At 33.3% G+C, this 17247-nt stretch overlaps 1 protein-coding gene across 1 annotated transcript in view; it reads left to right on the top strand.

Annotated features, from left to right (window-relative positions):
• Positions 1 to 17247, top strand: part of LOC129972406 (proclotting enzyme-like) — a 36959-nt gene that overhangs the window by 11966 nt on the left and 7746 nt on the right. The window contains exons 3-7 of the mRNA XM_056086531.1: positions 481 to 837; positions 7655 to 7731; positions 8671 to 8792; positions 10261 to 10535; positions 11452 to 11597. Coding sequence (XP_055942506.1) covers positions 481 to 837; positions 7655 to 7731; positions 8671 to 8792; positions 10261 to 10535; positions 11452 to 11597 — 977 coding nt within the window. The remainder of the gene's footprint in view (positions 1 to 480; positions 838 to 7654; positions 7732 to 8670; positions 8793 to 10260; positions 10536 to 11451; positions 11598 to 17247) is intronic.

Here is a 17247-nt window from a genome sequence, read left to right as displayed (position 1 = left end):
ATCACTTGTGGTGGTGGGCATGTCGAACACATGTTGCAATAATAAATGATTTGATAACATTATTTTTGTTATTTGCGTGTCTATTCTTTCATTTATGTACGAAACACCACGTATCGTTTTTTTTTTTTTAATTTTTTTTTCTTACCTAAAAAAATTCCGTGATTTATCGATGCTAAATCTGTAAACCGTTTTTTATTTTGCTTAATTTTACAAGTTTTATGAATTTTTAAAGTTTTTACGGACTTTTTGCCCACCTAGTATATTTATTTTAAAGGTATAGAATGAGTCATTGTTACATATTTTTATCGTTTCTCCATCTCATTAATTGTCTAAATGCAAGAGTTTCATTTTTGGTTCAGTTTCAAATACATCACTTGCTTCATTTTATATATTAATGGTATGCATTGATTTATGTATGCATATGTGTGCACTAATTTAATGAAAGACTTCACCGAATCATTGTTTAAAATTCTCTTTCAGTCATATTCGAAAAAAATAGCAGGCATCTTCTTGATGGTAGCTGCAAGACTCCAGAAAGGAAGAAAGGAACTTGCACGTACTGGACGAAGTGCATATCCATAAATAAAAAAATTAAAAGCTGGGATCAGCTTAGGCCTTATGTGTGCGGTTTTGTCGGCTTTCAGCCAAAGATATGTTGTCCCTCATCTCGTCAAAGATATGTCTCAAATTCTCATAGAGATACGATTCCTCAAATGTACAACAACTTCGGAACGATAGCCACAACTACCGAGGATAGTCTGGTCCTCACCACACCTATTGCCAATTTTTCTGGATCACCGGGTAACAGTAGTGAAAAGCCCAGTTTTTTGCCAGATGGTAAGCATGGAATTTTTTTTTAATCATGTGAGAACATGATGTTTTGGGAATGGTGTTCGTTCCATCGAAAATCATTGTCCAGATATAATACAGAGAATACGTGACATCGAATATTATTGAATTATGGGAACTGGCTTGAAATCGGGGCAGTGAAAAATATAAAACATCCAAGAACTTTCTAAATTCGAAATGTTTGTATTTAGATTCTGAATTACCACTATCTCTTTTTATTTTTAAACACATTATTAAAAATTAATTATCACAGAGATCTTAATCTTTTTTTTTCAAAATATTTTGGATAGTTCAATTCCTTTAGTGTGATTAACTATAATTTAAAAACTCAATTATCATTAATCAAAATTGATATTGCAAAATAAAAATGCCCACACATAATAACTTGAAATTTACAACAGAAAATTTCAATTTTGTTTAAATTTAATGTTGCATTTCATAAATTGAATGACTACCTTGAAAGAGATTGCTTTGTCAAAATTTTTGATGACGAAATCTTCAATCAAAAATGTTGATTCATTAAATGGTGTATTAATTTGTAATGTTTTCATATCATCATTATCGCCGGATTGCTGTTTGTGACTGAATTTCTATTTCTATATATTTTATCAGTAATTAATGTTGCTTTTTATAACTTCTACAGGGTGTCCTACAAGGTATTCAGCGTCTAATATTTACAGATTCGGATAGAATATATCAAGATGAATATTTTGATGTATAACATGTGGAGTCCCCGAATATAACTTCATAGTCTAATAAAGAGAAGGACGTTAGTTACGAATCCGACAGTTTGTATTCCAAATTGCGATGCATATGACGATTGCACAATACGAAAGCTTCCCTAGGTGACTATGGAAATTTGCGGCAACCAATGGTAGATAAACAGCGTCTGTAAGTGAATAAGCAAATTCTTATACGGTTCTGTTCCCTTATAAAATTCAAATCAATCACCATTGACCGATTTGGGTGGTTTAAGGAGGTTTGATTTTGCAGGCACGATGTTTAATAAGGTTGAATGTGATGAAATTGATTTTAATCAGATCTGGTTCAGAAACGAGGTGCAGTTTCACCTCCAAGGATATGTTAACAAACAGATCTGGAAGTTCTGGGCACCTGAAAATTTTCATCATGCAATAGTTCTGCCACTGAACCCACTTAGGCTCACAGTTTGATGTGCGTTTTCTGCCGAAGGCGTCATTGGGCCAGTTTGTTCTATTGAAAATATCGCCGGTGAAACTTATTTTGACGTGCTGAATGACAGTGTCATCCGATTCTTGCATGGCATAAACACAATAAGCGGTTATTAGTTTATGTAAGACGGTGCTAGATCTCATCTCATTAAGCGAAACGTCGGTGTCTTAGCAGAACATTTCCGCGATAGACTGATCGTGTTGGATTCCGTTATGAGAACAGGCAATGGTATAGAGTGGCCACCTAACTCGCCGGATCTTAGCCCGTGCGACTTTTTATGGAGACGTCTGAAAGACACAATGTATCTCACACAGCCCCCAACATTGGACGACTAAAAAGTAGTAATTGAAGCCGAGATCAAGGAAATTGGAACAGATGGTTTGCTGAAAGCAACTGCGAACTTCTTTTCTAGACTTCGCCATATCATTTGTTGAAACGGTTGACATTTCGAAAATCTGTTGCATTGAATATTCACAATAAACCTTGATTTTCACCTTGGTTCCCGCCCCCCCCCCATTTTTTGAAGTTTTCAAGACACAAGCTTCACACTTTAATTAGACTATGACGCTATATTCGGGGACTCCACATGTTATACACCAAAATACTCGTCGTGATGTGTTCTATCCGAATCTGTAAATATTAGAAGCTGCATACCTTGTGGGAAATCCTGTATTATTATTGAAATAAAAAGGCATAATTAAATCATAAAACACTCTCCACCAATTTTTAGCATAAGTCTTACGAATGTGTATATATTGAATATCGATATCTTTGATTGCAAAATGACGCTTCCTCAAAGTTATAATATTAATGCCTGCCTTCAATAAAATGAGCCTGCAGCACCATTTCAGAATAATTGCAGAGCTTTTGATAGTGATTTTTGGAAGTTAAAGACTTTATCAAAAAAATGAGATTAAAGCATTCAACTGAAAAAGCATAGAAGGCTACCAATTTCACTCTTTGTGCAAATGTTGGTACATTCCTTATAAATATGTTTACATGATGTGTCGTAATATCATTATGTAACTAAATTATGTTTCCAGTGATAAAGCTGGAGTAGTACAAATAATGCCTACCAATAGTAAAGTGGATATTTGCTTTCATCTTAGTTAATTGCAGCAGTTCTAACAATTCATTTTGAGATTTAATGATTTTATCTCAAAACCTTAAACAAAAAAAACGATAAAAAACAATTGCAAAAGGGTAAGACCTTACCGATTTAATATAAAATGTTCCTCTGTATAGACAAAGTTCTGTACGAATCGCGGTCTCTTGTGGTTTACGCCTGCATGCTTTCTATATTTCATCTTTCTGGGAAAATTACAAAGTTAATTTTGAATTTTTTACTGTTCGATGCAATTAATGATAGAATTTTATTTACGATCGCATTCTAAGATCTGTAATTTAGTCGATGAAATGTAACGCCTGAGATATACGATCATAAACAAAACTGTATCATTAATGACATCGAGTACAAAAAATTTTAAATTATTGAAATCTTTCTGAACAGTGTAATATTGAAAGAAAGTTATAATCAAGAACATTATAGCGAATAATTTATTGGTGAATGAGAAAACTTATCAATTACTTATATTACTTATATGGAAAAAAATCAAGAACTTTATTTTATATTTTTGCTACATTTTTATCCTACTATTAAGTAATTTTCCGACTAAAACGTTAATTTTAGCTGATTTTAAGCTGTTATATTTTTAGCCTCTCCTGAAGTAATTATCTATAGTGATTGATGTTATAGGATTTGTCTTTCAATACTATTGGATTACTGTAGAGTTCTTTTTATTATAATGATATTTAAGATGGAAGAAAATAATTATATTTATTATTATTTTTTACTTTCTCGTATACGAAATGTACAAAAAGAAAGCATTATTATCGACAGAAATGTCGAATTCTAGATTCTATTGAATCGGCTGCTCTGAATCCGAAAAAACACATTTTTAGAATTGTGCTCATCTATCTGTGAATCCGCTTTGAGACGGATAGACGAAAACGCCTAGAGACAGATAGTCGAAAATGCCTTGACACAGATGGACGAAAATGCTTGAGACAGATAGACGAAATTTAGTATGCTTATCGATTTCTATCAAATTTTGTTTAAAATCTGTTCACAAGAAATCTTGTCTGACTATCTGAGTACAAGTGGGAATGGTATTTACAGAATGTAAAGAACTAGATAAATAAAATTTAGTGCACAAATTTAGTATTTGAATCGAAAATACTTTTAAAATTTTAAACCAAATCGATCGGGAGATGGATCGTATCTCTAAACTTTAGCATGTAGAGAAACGCAATAGCTCAAAAATACAAAGACTTGGATAAATGAAATGTGATTCACAATTATAGTGGCTAAAGCTTAGATCCTTATCAAATTTTGAACCAAATTCATCAAAAGATTGACCTCTGTCTGTCTATACAATCTTGGGAAGAAAGCGCCGATAACTCAAAAAATAAAACGACTTAGGTAAATAAAGGCCTGTGATTTTGTTACGAAAAGCATAAGTCTTTGCCGAATTCCGAAAATTGCCAAATTAGGTAGACAAAAAGGTTTCTAAAATGAATACCCGATTTTTTCCACTATACTATGAAGTAGAACACTCTTGTGGCGAATTGGGGTGAGCGAAGATAGAACCTGGGATCTTGTGGTTCGTATTCCAGTAACATGACCACGATACGAAAGCAATTGCTCGGGTAGCGTGGCTGTTAACTGGCTTATAAGCTTTCACCACAGATTCTCCCTCCAGTGAGTCGAACGATATGGCTATGAGTGGTGATGTATTAGCTGTTGATTCTACTGCGCCTATACTCATTTGAGTAGCGCCAAGCGTTATGGCGAGCGTGTGTGGGTGAGTGGTTGCTGATGCTGTGGCTGCGTCAAGTGAATTTGACGACTTTAGTTGTGGGTAGATGGCGCCACAACAGCTGTACGAAGGTTGAAGGTTCATCGTCCGAGGTCACCAGATATGTCATGACTAAAGCGAAACTGAAAAAGTCGTGCTGTCATACATTTGTTAAAGTAATAATAATTCTAAAGTAGTAATAATTCTTGTTAAAGTAATTCTATCCAAAGTAAGACGACATATACATTTAATATTTACATTTAATTTACATTTTAAAACGTTTAAATATAACGATCGTAGATTAACAGAGGTAGCGCTAACGAATATTTCAAATCTTTAGAATACAAGCCAATATACTAGGTAGAGTTGAGTTGTTACACAACTTCTAAGTTCAATAATAGAAAAAATTTCTGCTTCTTCTTTGCACCACACTCTCATAAGTGAAACTCTGCGAATAAAAATCTGATCATTAATGGTATTCAGAGCTTTTTCTAAGCTTGTATTACATAAAGCTTATGAAATATATAAACTATATAAACTTATGTCGGTTGATCTGGCTAAGAACATGAACCAAGTCGTCAACTAATGATATCCAAGATCATAAACCAACCAGCTAACTATTTCTATCCGAGATCATAACTAAGAAGTCAAATATTGCTAGCCAAGAACATGAACCAAATAGCCAGCTATTGATATCCAAAATCATAAACCAGCAAGTTAACTATTTCTAACTAAGATTATGACCAATTAGCCAACTATTACTAGCCATGGTCACGAAAAAGAGGTACTGAAGGTTTCTATTGATCAAGTGAACTACAGCTTTTAAGAATATGTAAATTGTTGAAACTTTCTAACGTGCTTTCAAGGACTGTATGCATTCCTTTTTGGGATTAAAGATGGCAATAAGATAATAGAAAAATTAATCTAGCTCAGAAAAATGCACCACACCATCTAGAAAATCGATGTTTTTTTTTCCTGCAAATTGAATTTTTTATATAAAAATAACTTTTATGTTTTTCATTTATTTTATAAATTTTATTATATTTTTGCACTTTTAAACTTATATACTGTCTCTTTGTCTATCATTACTTTTTTCTCCTGAATGACATCTTTTTAAGATTGAAGAGCTCTACAAAGTCATTCTATTGTAATAGTTCGAAAAACAAATTTGAAACTGAATATTATTACCAAATATTTTTTAATAATTTCATTTTCATAATATTTTCTTTTAGTTTATTATTTATTATCTCACTTAGTACTAATAGGCAGAGACACACGAAATTCGGAACCTTTAACCTAAAATAAGGTATTAGACTGACTTTATTATACAGGGTGTTTATAAAGTCCCGGACCCATTTTGATATTTAATAACTCGTAAAATAATAAAGATATAAACAAACTTATGGCATTTATTGATGGAATAACTCATATATTTTCCTTTTCAGGTTTGAATATTTTTACTTTTGTAAATATCGTCTGCACGTGTGGTTATTTTCAGATAATTTCATTTTCCAGTCTAAATATCTGTACTTTTCTAAATATTGTCTGCTTATTAATTGCATTTTTCTCTCTTTTGTTTTTGGCAACTATTGCAATGTTATGTTTACTTTTGATGTGTTTGTTCTATGTAGTACTTTTGTATGTGATGTTTTATTCGAGTGGATATTAAGGAGAATGCGTACACCACAAGAGAAAGGACAGATTTTATGGTGGTTCATAGAAATGAAATCGATTGTGCAAGCACAGAGAAATTTCAGAAGAATTTACCAAAAATATCCTCCATCCAAAAACAGCATCTTGCGGAGGAAAAAGAATTTTCTAGAAATTGGAAGTATCGCAGATAAGAAACGTTCCAGACGTCCTTGCACAAGTGATTTTGATGTTGAGCGTGTCAGAGAGACATTTTTACACAATCCTAGAATATCTGTGAGATCAGCGGCAACAGAATTGGATATGCTAATTTCGACGGTGTACAAGGTTATTAAGAAAAAATTAAGACTGCATGCATACAAAGTTCAAATTGTTCAAGTTTTGGAACCGAACGATAGGCCTAGGAGGATGGCCTTTGCAACAGATATGCTAAGGAGGATAGAAGATGCTGCTGATTTTCTGAAGAGCATAATGTTCTCCGATGAAGCATCCTTTCATGTTTCTGGCATTGTTAATCGCCATAATGTGCGCAAATGGCTCTGTGGATGCCGACATGCTTGTCGCTACCTGGCGTGAAATTGACTATCGACTTGATATTCTCCGTGCGACGAAGGGGGCACACGTGGAAGTTCATTGACAAGGGTCATGAAACTTTTTGAGTCTATTTAACCATTTATGTTATTAATTTTAATCTATCTTTATTATTTTATGAGTTATTAAACATCAAAATGGGTCCGGGACTTTATAAACACCCTGTATATCCGACAAAAAATTAAAAGAAGTAATTCTATTTAAAGAAACTTTAGATAATAAGACTGCTAACAATAATTTTGGTTTCTAAAATATTCTTCGTCTTATTCATAGAAATGGATGTACATGTGTATTCGCACTATTTTGTAACATGAGCTATTTTCATAAATGGAGTAACATAAAACTCTTAACGATCTTTTGCAGTCAAGGTGATATTACTAATTTGTTTATTGCTTTTTTTTTTTTTTTTTTTTTTTTTGCCTGCTCGAAAATTTTGAAATTATTTCAACTTTGTTTAAACCAAGTTTTTAAAACTATACATTTTGAATCAAACTATATTAGAGCATTACTTTTAGATTGTGGTTGGACACTCTTTACGGTCAATCAAGTAATCGGTGGTCAAGAGGCTGAGAAAGGAAGCTGGCCCTGGATGGCGAGTAGATGACCAAAGTTCGAATTTTCTTCCGCTTTCCAAATGCCAATATGTCATTACATAAATTTCAAAAAATCCTTTATATTAACTTGCTGTCCCATTTACTGAATATATCAAGCATAAAATTTGAATAACAACACCAGAAACATCAAATATGCCTGTAATGCCTCGGAAAAGCTCTAATTTCAGTAAATTAAATACACAAATTTCTTCAATATGTAAAAATAAAAAAAAAAATGAGAAATTCTAAAAAAGTTGAGAATTTAAAATTTTAAAAATCGAGTTCAGAAATTAAATTTGCACAGAAACATTAATTATGTTTCACGAAGAATATTGTACCATTTTTATAAGGTCATAACTTATATAACATGCAACTGCTTCCAGAGTTTCTTTTAGGTATATTACTGATGATAATGCTTACTGAATCCATTTACTGTTATGCTACAGGTAATACAAGATCTGTACTAGTAAAATTCTCCGTTTTACTTTAGGCTGGTACAATTGCCTTACCAGTGGACCATAAGGATTTTTCTTCCCTCCCCCCCCATTTAAGAAATTTCTTTATACTTTAATCACTTAATTTTCCGCTTCATTTTTCGTGTTCAATTTAATCATTCACTTTAATGGACAGATTATAGCAGTAAAATAAAAATAGTAATTCTAAGAGCATTTTCAAAACTTTGTAAATATTATGAATGCTAGGAAAGAAAGGAGGGCACTTTTTTTTTTTTTGTTTCTTCACCAAAATCACTGAATAAGAAGGTTAATGAGTTTTTCCTACATAATTTAGACATTCAAGAAAATATCAGTATAACTGCAACTGAAGCATGTTGTAGGGGAAAAATTAAAAATATTTAAAAAATAGTTCTTCCATAAAACATGAAAAGATATTCTTTAATAGATCTCCGTGATGGAATTCTGTCCTATTTCTTTGTTTAGGCGGTTATTTTTGAAGTCAAGAAAAGTGGCTCCAAGAAATCAGACTGCGGTGGAGTCCTGGTGACTGCAAGGCACGTGGTTACGGCTGCACACTGCGTGGTGAAAAGAAATACTATTACACCGTGAGTACTATTCCAGTTGACTTTGTATAAGTTTACATATCTTTCAACCCTTATTTAATACTTAGCTGAACCGCCTACATCTAACGCAGCTGATGACTTTGGTGGTGTAACTTGATATTACAACTATTAATGAAATGAATGGTCTGTTTACATTTTAATAAGAAATTTCTTTGTTAAAATATTAAATTTATTATTTACGTAATCAAATTCTAATAGGAAGTTTTCACTAACCGTTTACTAGTTGACCAAATATACTCATCTTACTTTCCATCTGAAATCACTTTTATTGTTTTTATTTTCCATATTTTATGTCACATCACGAACTAATTACATGCTATTAACACACCTTTACTTTTAAGGTAATTAGATGTTAACGAAACGCCATCTTCTCTTATATATGCCCATAAGTGACTGACTGTATTAAGGTAGAGTATAGCTGATAAAACTAAAGCAGAACATCTTTGACTTTTTGGTTGCATTCATAGCTAGCATATTTAAAAGCCGATACAATGTTCTAATCCACTTTAGCAGAAAATTGCTCTTTGCAGTTTGATTGGATGCCGGAGGTTTCCTTGCAAACAGGTCGTTAAGTTTTTCTGGTACAATTTAGCCTGAAAATATTAGAGGGAAAGCACTTACTACATGTATTTGCTGTTGCAACGCCATTGGTGGCACGCATTTCTAGAGCTAAGTCAGACTTTTACCTAAAGTATTGTCTAGATGCTTTAAGGTCTCTTACCAACTTTATCACGTGTCTTTTCATGAACTTATATAAATGAATTAGATACAGTAAGATTTCAAAAACCCATACAGCAGTAATCCAGGATTCAATCATCACTCAGAAGAGGGAGTTTAAAGTTGGAGTATTAATTGATCCTCAAAGCGGAGAACGCTACCGCAAGAAAGTCACTAAAAGGTGCACAGAAACGAAGTAATTGAAGTATAATGAAGAAAATTTACAATCTTGTAGTCGAGAAAAAAGATATTACAAACATTAATTGCAAAAACTGCTGCTTGAATTGATACTAGCTAGCTATTAGGGAATTTAGCAAGGGATAATAGTCAATTGTCATATTGTATAAAGATACTCAATGAGCAAAAATTCATATGTTATATATTACCTCTTTAAGAGACACGGTATCTTGACCTTTGAGAGACGATATTGTCGCGCGCGCGCGCGTGTTTATGTGTGTGTATGTGTGTGTGTGTGTGTGTGTGTGTGTGTGTGTGTGTGTGTGTGTGTGTGTGTGTGTGTGTGTGTGTGTGTGTGTGTGTGTGTGTGTGTGTGTGTGTGTGTGTGTGTGTGTTTTGTCACGTTGTTTCCGGAGGCAATTTCCTTGTATCAGCTGTCAAAAAGACATCATACTTCTGAAAATCAGTTTCTAGATTATACAGTCCAGGGCAGTGATTCGTTGACTAAAGAATATATTTTTCTAATGTTATTCATTTATTTCTCTCTCCTCAACAGTATTGTCCCTAGCCGACTCCTGATCAGGTTGGGTGCTCACAACCTGAGCATTGACAACGAGCCTGGTGCTACCGACGTCGGTGTGGATGCCGTCCGAATTCATGAAAGGTATGATCCTAGAATTCATACGAATGACATTGCAGTCCTTCGACTCAACCAGTCCGTTCCATTCTCGAATAGCACTTCCCCCGTCTGCCTTCCTTACAACTATCTGCGGAATATTGATCTTTCCTGGAAGATTGCTACAGTCACTGGATTCGGATTGACATCCGTTAGTAAGTTCATGCAAGTTGTTGTGAGTTAACTTGATTTCTTCGAAGATATATACATAGAAAAGTAGTACACATTGGTAAATGGAAATTTGCTTATTCTTACACTTTTATTTGCTTATTCTTACACATTTGCCTACGGACAATCACTTCGAGTACGAACATGACAGATTGAATTATGAAGAAACAGATTCTTATCTGAGCAGTGATTATGCTATCTTTCTTTTACATATGTAACTGCCCGTAATCAAGCATATGATCATGAAACTTTTAAAATTCTCATTTGTCCTTCTCTGCTGATATACTGTAATAATATACTTTAAAATCTCATCCAGTTTCTTAATATTTCATAAGGAGTTGAATCGAAATGGCTAAAAAGTAGAAAAATGACTTCTTTTGGGTGGTATTTATTCACGCAAAAGTCATATGCAATCTTCCAAATAGAAAGCATGATAAGATGGTAAAAACACAGAGATCTATGATTCAACGACGGTTTTCAATTAATGTAAACAAAATCAAATTTAGATCTAGATCGTTTAAATTTCAAACAGATGTCCCGAGATCAATATCTCCATTTCCGTAAATAATTTATCTCTTACTATTGAAAGTTTTAAATGTGTCTATGTGTGTTCCTTTCTTTTAAGGAAGAGTATATTATAGAAACTTTGGTCTTATCATAACGGAATTTACCTTTCATAAACATAGCTCACTCTGATATATACTTTAACTAATTGACTCGAATATAATAATTAATTATTTCTTGAGCATTACTGTGCGTCGAATTTTGTAACCTATCTCTCTATAATCCTTTCATGAAACTTTATCTTCTATCTTCTAATCCTGCTCTTATACAATCTAAATATTGTTTTTATACGAGCAAAACTACTGGAGGAAATCCATTTATAATTATATATTTTTTCAGATGGGTCTTATAGTGATGTTTTGATGGAAGTGACTTTTGACATCATAGATCAGGAAACATGCAGGAAGTCATATGCGAAAGATATTCGGATTACTGATGGACATTTATGTGCTGGAAGTCTCGATGGATCTGCAGATTCGTGTCTGGTAATTAGAAACATTTTTATATCTATAACTTTTTAGAAATTTGCGTCGCCAATTGATTTCGCAAACCAATCAAAGTGCACCCCATTATTAAGTAGTCATAATTTAAAAGAGTACTTCATTTTATTTTGGGTAGATTCGTCGATATGACTATATTAAGGCCAATGATCGCCAAAGATATAATTACCAAAAACACTTGATACTGTAATGATTCAGCTTCTTCCCTGGGTGCCACTGTGACATTCCTTTTTTCCACACTCGGTAATTTACATTCCGGGCCATTCTTCATCAACAAAACTCCCACAGTGTTAAGTGTCTCCAGATTGCCAAATGGAAGACCCTCCTTTTAAGTACGGTCGTCTGGCCAATTAGTGCTAATCCAGATAAGGAACCACACGTGCGTTTCCCAGGGAAATAAATCGTGTCTTCGAAAGGCGAGAGTGTCAAACACTCCAGATGTCCTTCATTTTTCCCATTGTGGAGGGTGTATCATCAATGGACATTTCCCATGGGCGACCAGAGACGATTCAGGTTGTTCTGAACGGTGATTGGGTAACAGGGAGTAGACAGGAAAGGTGGAGTCTGAGAGAAAGATAAAAGGTGAGATTTTTCGGAAGAAGAAGGAGAGAGGAGCTTGGTATGAAGTGGACTTCTGAGAAAAATTCAACCCGAAGGAAATTCGGTGGATTCCTAGAGCTAACCCTGCAGTAGCCTGAGACGCCAACCGCCTGTTAGCTGTTCTTGTGAAGGCGTTTTCTCCAAATTTGTTCGAGGAACTATTCTTGTTTAAATTTCGTGCTATAAATAGCATCATTCATTTAACCTAGATGAGAAAGAGTTGTTTTTATGTAATAAAGCTGTAAATAAAGAATTTGATCATAACGCTACCTGTTATTGGATCGAGACTTTACAATACATAAGAATAATTTAGTCATGTCAACCAAAATTGATTAACTGCATCTTAACACAACCAAAATGTAATAAAAAATAGTTCTAATAATATAAGTGAAAGTTGCAAAATAATAGTAGCACTGTGATTGGTTAATAATATTTCAAAGAGACAAAACAGTTTAGTTTGTGAAGAAAATTGACGAAATCATTCCAATTGCTAAGGCTGAATGCTGTCCCTAAGTTCTATTTTGAAACATCTCCCGAAATCGAGAAGAAAGCAGTTCATGCTTATAGGAGTAATTTCTCCCAAAAAAGAGGTTGATAGGATATTTATGTATGCAGACGACAAGCATACCTACGAATATAGGTGACAGGCATTCTTTGTATTACAAGTTTTCACGAAATAAAATTGTTTGAAATTGGTTCAATGGTTGCGCCTGGAAAATTCTGTTGGAAGTTTTTCCCCATTCTCTTTTAAACTCAATTATGAAGTTCGACGCTTTCGATTTCTCTCAAGAATGGAGGGGGATGGAATACAGGTGACCCTTAATGACTGCATTCCTAGTTCCGTCATGCATCTTCCTGATAAATTTATGTTCGCTATTCTATTTTTTTTTAAAGTTCATCATTAAATATAGGTTAGTATGGTATAGGATTCGCAACTTTGATGCATATAATGCTCTTTTCTATATCTTCTGTCAATTTGTCATGTTACCGTTTTGTTTGCGCTCTTTATTAAAAAATGGTAACCATGCCCTGATTTGGCTTCAGCGATTAAATTTGCTTTAACCCTGTTGATATGGGATCAGCTATTAAAATAGTTTCGTATTGAATCGCTGCGGGGTCGGTTGAACCTCGATCAAATAAAAAGTTGGAATTCGAATTGTCGTTTGATTTTAAATACATTTCAGTTGAAACGAGGAACATAACGCTGAGATAAATGCAATATGAAACAATTTGATGCACTGCATGCTTTTCCTCCATTAACAGTTTCGCGCGATTGAGTGTCTCCATTTAATAACGAGACAAGGCGTTCCATTGTTAAAAATATTATAACATATTTTTTTAATACACTATCTACCAGTAAGTATTTGGACACTTATGCAAGCGAAGACATCGGCGGTCCTGGTTGATGTTACGCCTTCTGTACTTAAATATCAGGTAGTAAACAGCATTGACATTAATCGCATGCACGATGCCACAAAATTCAGAGCTGTCTGGCTTCGAGTAAGGCATGATGTCGTATATCAAAGAAATTACCAATCCTTAAGGGACATATCTAGCGAGTTAAACATTTCAAAATCGACAGTGGGTTTTGTGGGTAAGAAGTGGATGGTGAGTCGTGATTGTGGAAATGTACTTTGACCCAGTAAATCCACGAAACTAAGAAATAGAGACCGACAAGTGCTGTTCAAAGAAATTAGATAAATCCGCACCAAACCAATGATCAACATACTTCAAGAGTTCCAACAAGCCTCCAGAACTGTTGTTTCGATAAATACCATCCTCAAGGAAGCACATTTGCTTGGTTTCCATGGTCGTGCTGCCACCTATAAGCCTTTAATTACAAAGTCCAACCGCACTGCTCGGTTGAGGTGATGCAAGGAACGTCGAAATTGAACCATAGATAAGTGAAAATAGGTTCTCTGGAGTGATGAATCAAGATTCAGTGTCTACCAGTTGAATAGCAGAGTATGGGTTTGCCATATGCATCAAGAACGTCTCTTGCCAGAATGCATTGTGGCTACAGTAAAGGTAGAAATATGGTATGGGGATGCTTCTCATGCTATGGGCTGGGAGTCTTGATCCAAATTCATAGTAAGCTCAACGTCGATTCCTACTCCACTACTCTAGACAGAAACGTGCTTCCTACGCTATGGCAATTTTGCGGGTTTGATTATAGTTATTTTCAGGATGACATGGCAATTTTGCGGGTTTGATTATAGTTATTTTCAGGATGACAACGCCACTTGCGATGTTGCGAGGTCCACCATGGATTGGTATGATGACAATGAGTTGAACCAACTGGATTGGCCTGTCCAGAGTCCAGATTTGAATCATAAAAAACCTCTGGGACGAGTTGGATCGCCGAATTAAGGGGTGCAGCAACCATCCAAAATCAGTGAAAGAACTTGCACGTTTTCTTCAAGGCGAGTGGAAGAAAATATCACTATCCGTCATCTAAACACTTGTGGAAAGCATGCCGCGGAGGATTCAGGCTGTAATTGCCTCAGGTGTAGGCTCTACCAACTATTGAATATGAATAAATTATGTTTATCTCTTTTATCACAGGTGTCCAATTACTTATAGGCAGATAGTGTATATGCAACCCAATCAAAAGGAACTATTGCGAAAAATTACCGCACTGCTTGTAGTGGTATAATATCGTAGAGAATCCAATACTGCAGGCTATTGTCCAGTTTATGCTACTGCTTTTCTTATAATGCAGTACTCAAAATCTATTTACGTTTTTGCATTAAATTTTGTTGTACACCGAAGACAATCGATTATGAAGTTTGGCTTTCATTCTTTTGACCTATTGGCTCTAAAATTTGGTAAAGTTCTAGTATTTAATTTCAAGATAAAGATTTCGTTCATAGTAATTTCCGGGTGATATACAAACGGCCACGAAAAAAAAAAGGAGCTACAAAGCTTTTTTCTGGTATCGTTCATCGTATAATTATAAAAATAGTATCTTTCAGTGGGAATTAACATATTTTTAAAGATTTTTGGATTAAAAATTTCATCTGGGGCCGTCTATGTATTGAAATAATTGAAATAAGGACAAATGTCAAAATTTCCAATAGTTACTTCCTTTTTTCTCATCAAATTCAACACTACATCTTTTTCACTGAAACCAAGTCTCACTAGTCTAGTCTACTCATTTTGAAATTATGAAATGATAAAATTATGATAAAAGTTAAAATAAAATTTTGAACTTTTGCTCATTTTTTAAAAAATTCATAGGTTTGTGCAAACTTTCAGTTCATTCCTATGAGTCATTTTTTTTCATTAAGTGTCCTGTTTTCCCTCCAAAACAATGCGCTTGAAGCATAGTTACAATTTTCAAATGTCGATGCATTTTGTTTAGAATTCAAATACAATTGATCATGTATTTCGTGAATCAATATCATTTTACACGATGTTTTAATATAAGAATATATTTAAAAGAATTTCGCTAATGGCAAAAAATATAAAATCAAGATTTCAAAAAAAAAAAAAAATGCTTTTCCGTGTCGTAATATTTTTAAGTGTGAATGATAGTCTCTGTCGTTTTGGCAAGCGAGAATCTTTACTCATTGGCTCATATATTACTTACAAAACATAAAAAATTATTTAAAATGGGAATTTGATTTCCAAATACTTTATATCCTTTTATTTAATTTTGGGAGCTGAACAAATTATTTCTATTTATAATTAATACATAATGAATTCCAAATTCTTTATATTTTGTAACAAGAAAAAAAAACTATTTATGTTTCTTTACATTTATTGACGTTTATTTATATGCTCGGTATTTCTCACAAAAATATAAATTTCATAAAATTAATCTGCCATAATTGTAAGTATAATTTTGTATCAAATCATAAATGGAATAAAAAAATTCACACTACAAAATGTTATTAAACAAGTAATGTAATATTAATTTTTGGAGGGAATAATATAACTTATATTTTTTTCCCCAACACATGAGAAATTGAAGAATTTCTAATGATTTTAAGGTTTCTTGAAGTACCTAATGATTGATGTTCTAATTTACCACTAGTTTTGTAAACGTACAATTACGCAGTTGTTGTTTTTTTAATTTTAATTTTTCGCTTTTTAATTTCTTAGTTTCATTTCAGTCGTTCTATCTAAAATTAATTTCTACTTTCCACATTGCACACGTTTTTTTGCCTTCCACGGAATTTCACTCACTTCAAGCCAATTTTTTTTTTCCTTAATGCAACTGAATGCCCCGGGCAATGGCCAATAAACTGCAGTAAACTTCCATAACTACATGAAAAATAGAAGTGAATGAAATAAAGTTTTTGAAATAAGGAATTTCTGTTGAAATGAATACAGTTATGTAAAATTTTCTCTCGGTAAGGAAAATTTATTTATTACAGAAAATGACACCAAATTTCGAAAATTCATTTTCAGTTAATACTTTTCTTACACATTCAGTTAATACTTTTCTTCAAATACCTAATATTTAGTATGAAGAGAACAGATTATTAGAGACTTTTTTATAAAATGTTTGCGATCATTTTTTTATTTGACCTCAATTATATGAAAAATTTCAGCTTGATAAATAACTCTATTAAAGCATTATTCTTATATCCTTTTGGAAAAGATTTTAAATTTTTAAGAACAAAAATTATAGAAGAAAATTACACATTTAAAATAAATTTTCGTTTATTAAACTGGATATTCCTTACAGACATCCTACGGATTTATTACTGTTTCTATAATTACTCTTATAGTTATATAGATTATAATTATTTCTATAATTACACCTGCTTTCAAATTTCTATTCATGCCAGAAGCAGGAAAATATAGAATGAATAATAGCTTTAAAAAGTACAAGTATGGAAATTAATAATAAAATAATGTAAAATAAATGAATGAATATTTAGAATGACGCTATTGCTATTTGCGGTCCTTGTCTGAAGCAAGCACATTTCGGATGTCTCCAAAATGACTAATGGATTTTGCAAAACAATAAAAAAAGAGAAGACGGAAAGCGATAGAGAGGCATTATTTGAGGCAATGTGCTTGG

The sequence above is a fragment of the Argiope bruennichi genome, chromosome 6, assembly GCF_947563725.1.
Source record: "Argiope bruennichi chromosome 6, qqArgBrue1.1, whole genome shotgun sequence".
In the NCBI taxonomy this organism is placed as follows: Eukaryota; Metazoa; Arthropoda; class Arachnida; order Araneae; family Araneidae; genus Argiope; species Argiope bruennichi.
Note: the sequence above shows the minus strand (reverse complement) of the source record. Positions and strands in the feature narration are given on the sequence as shown.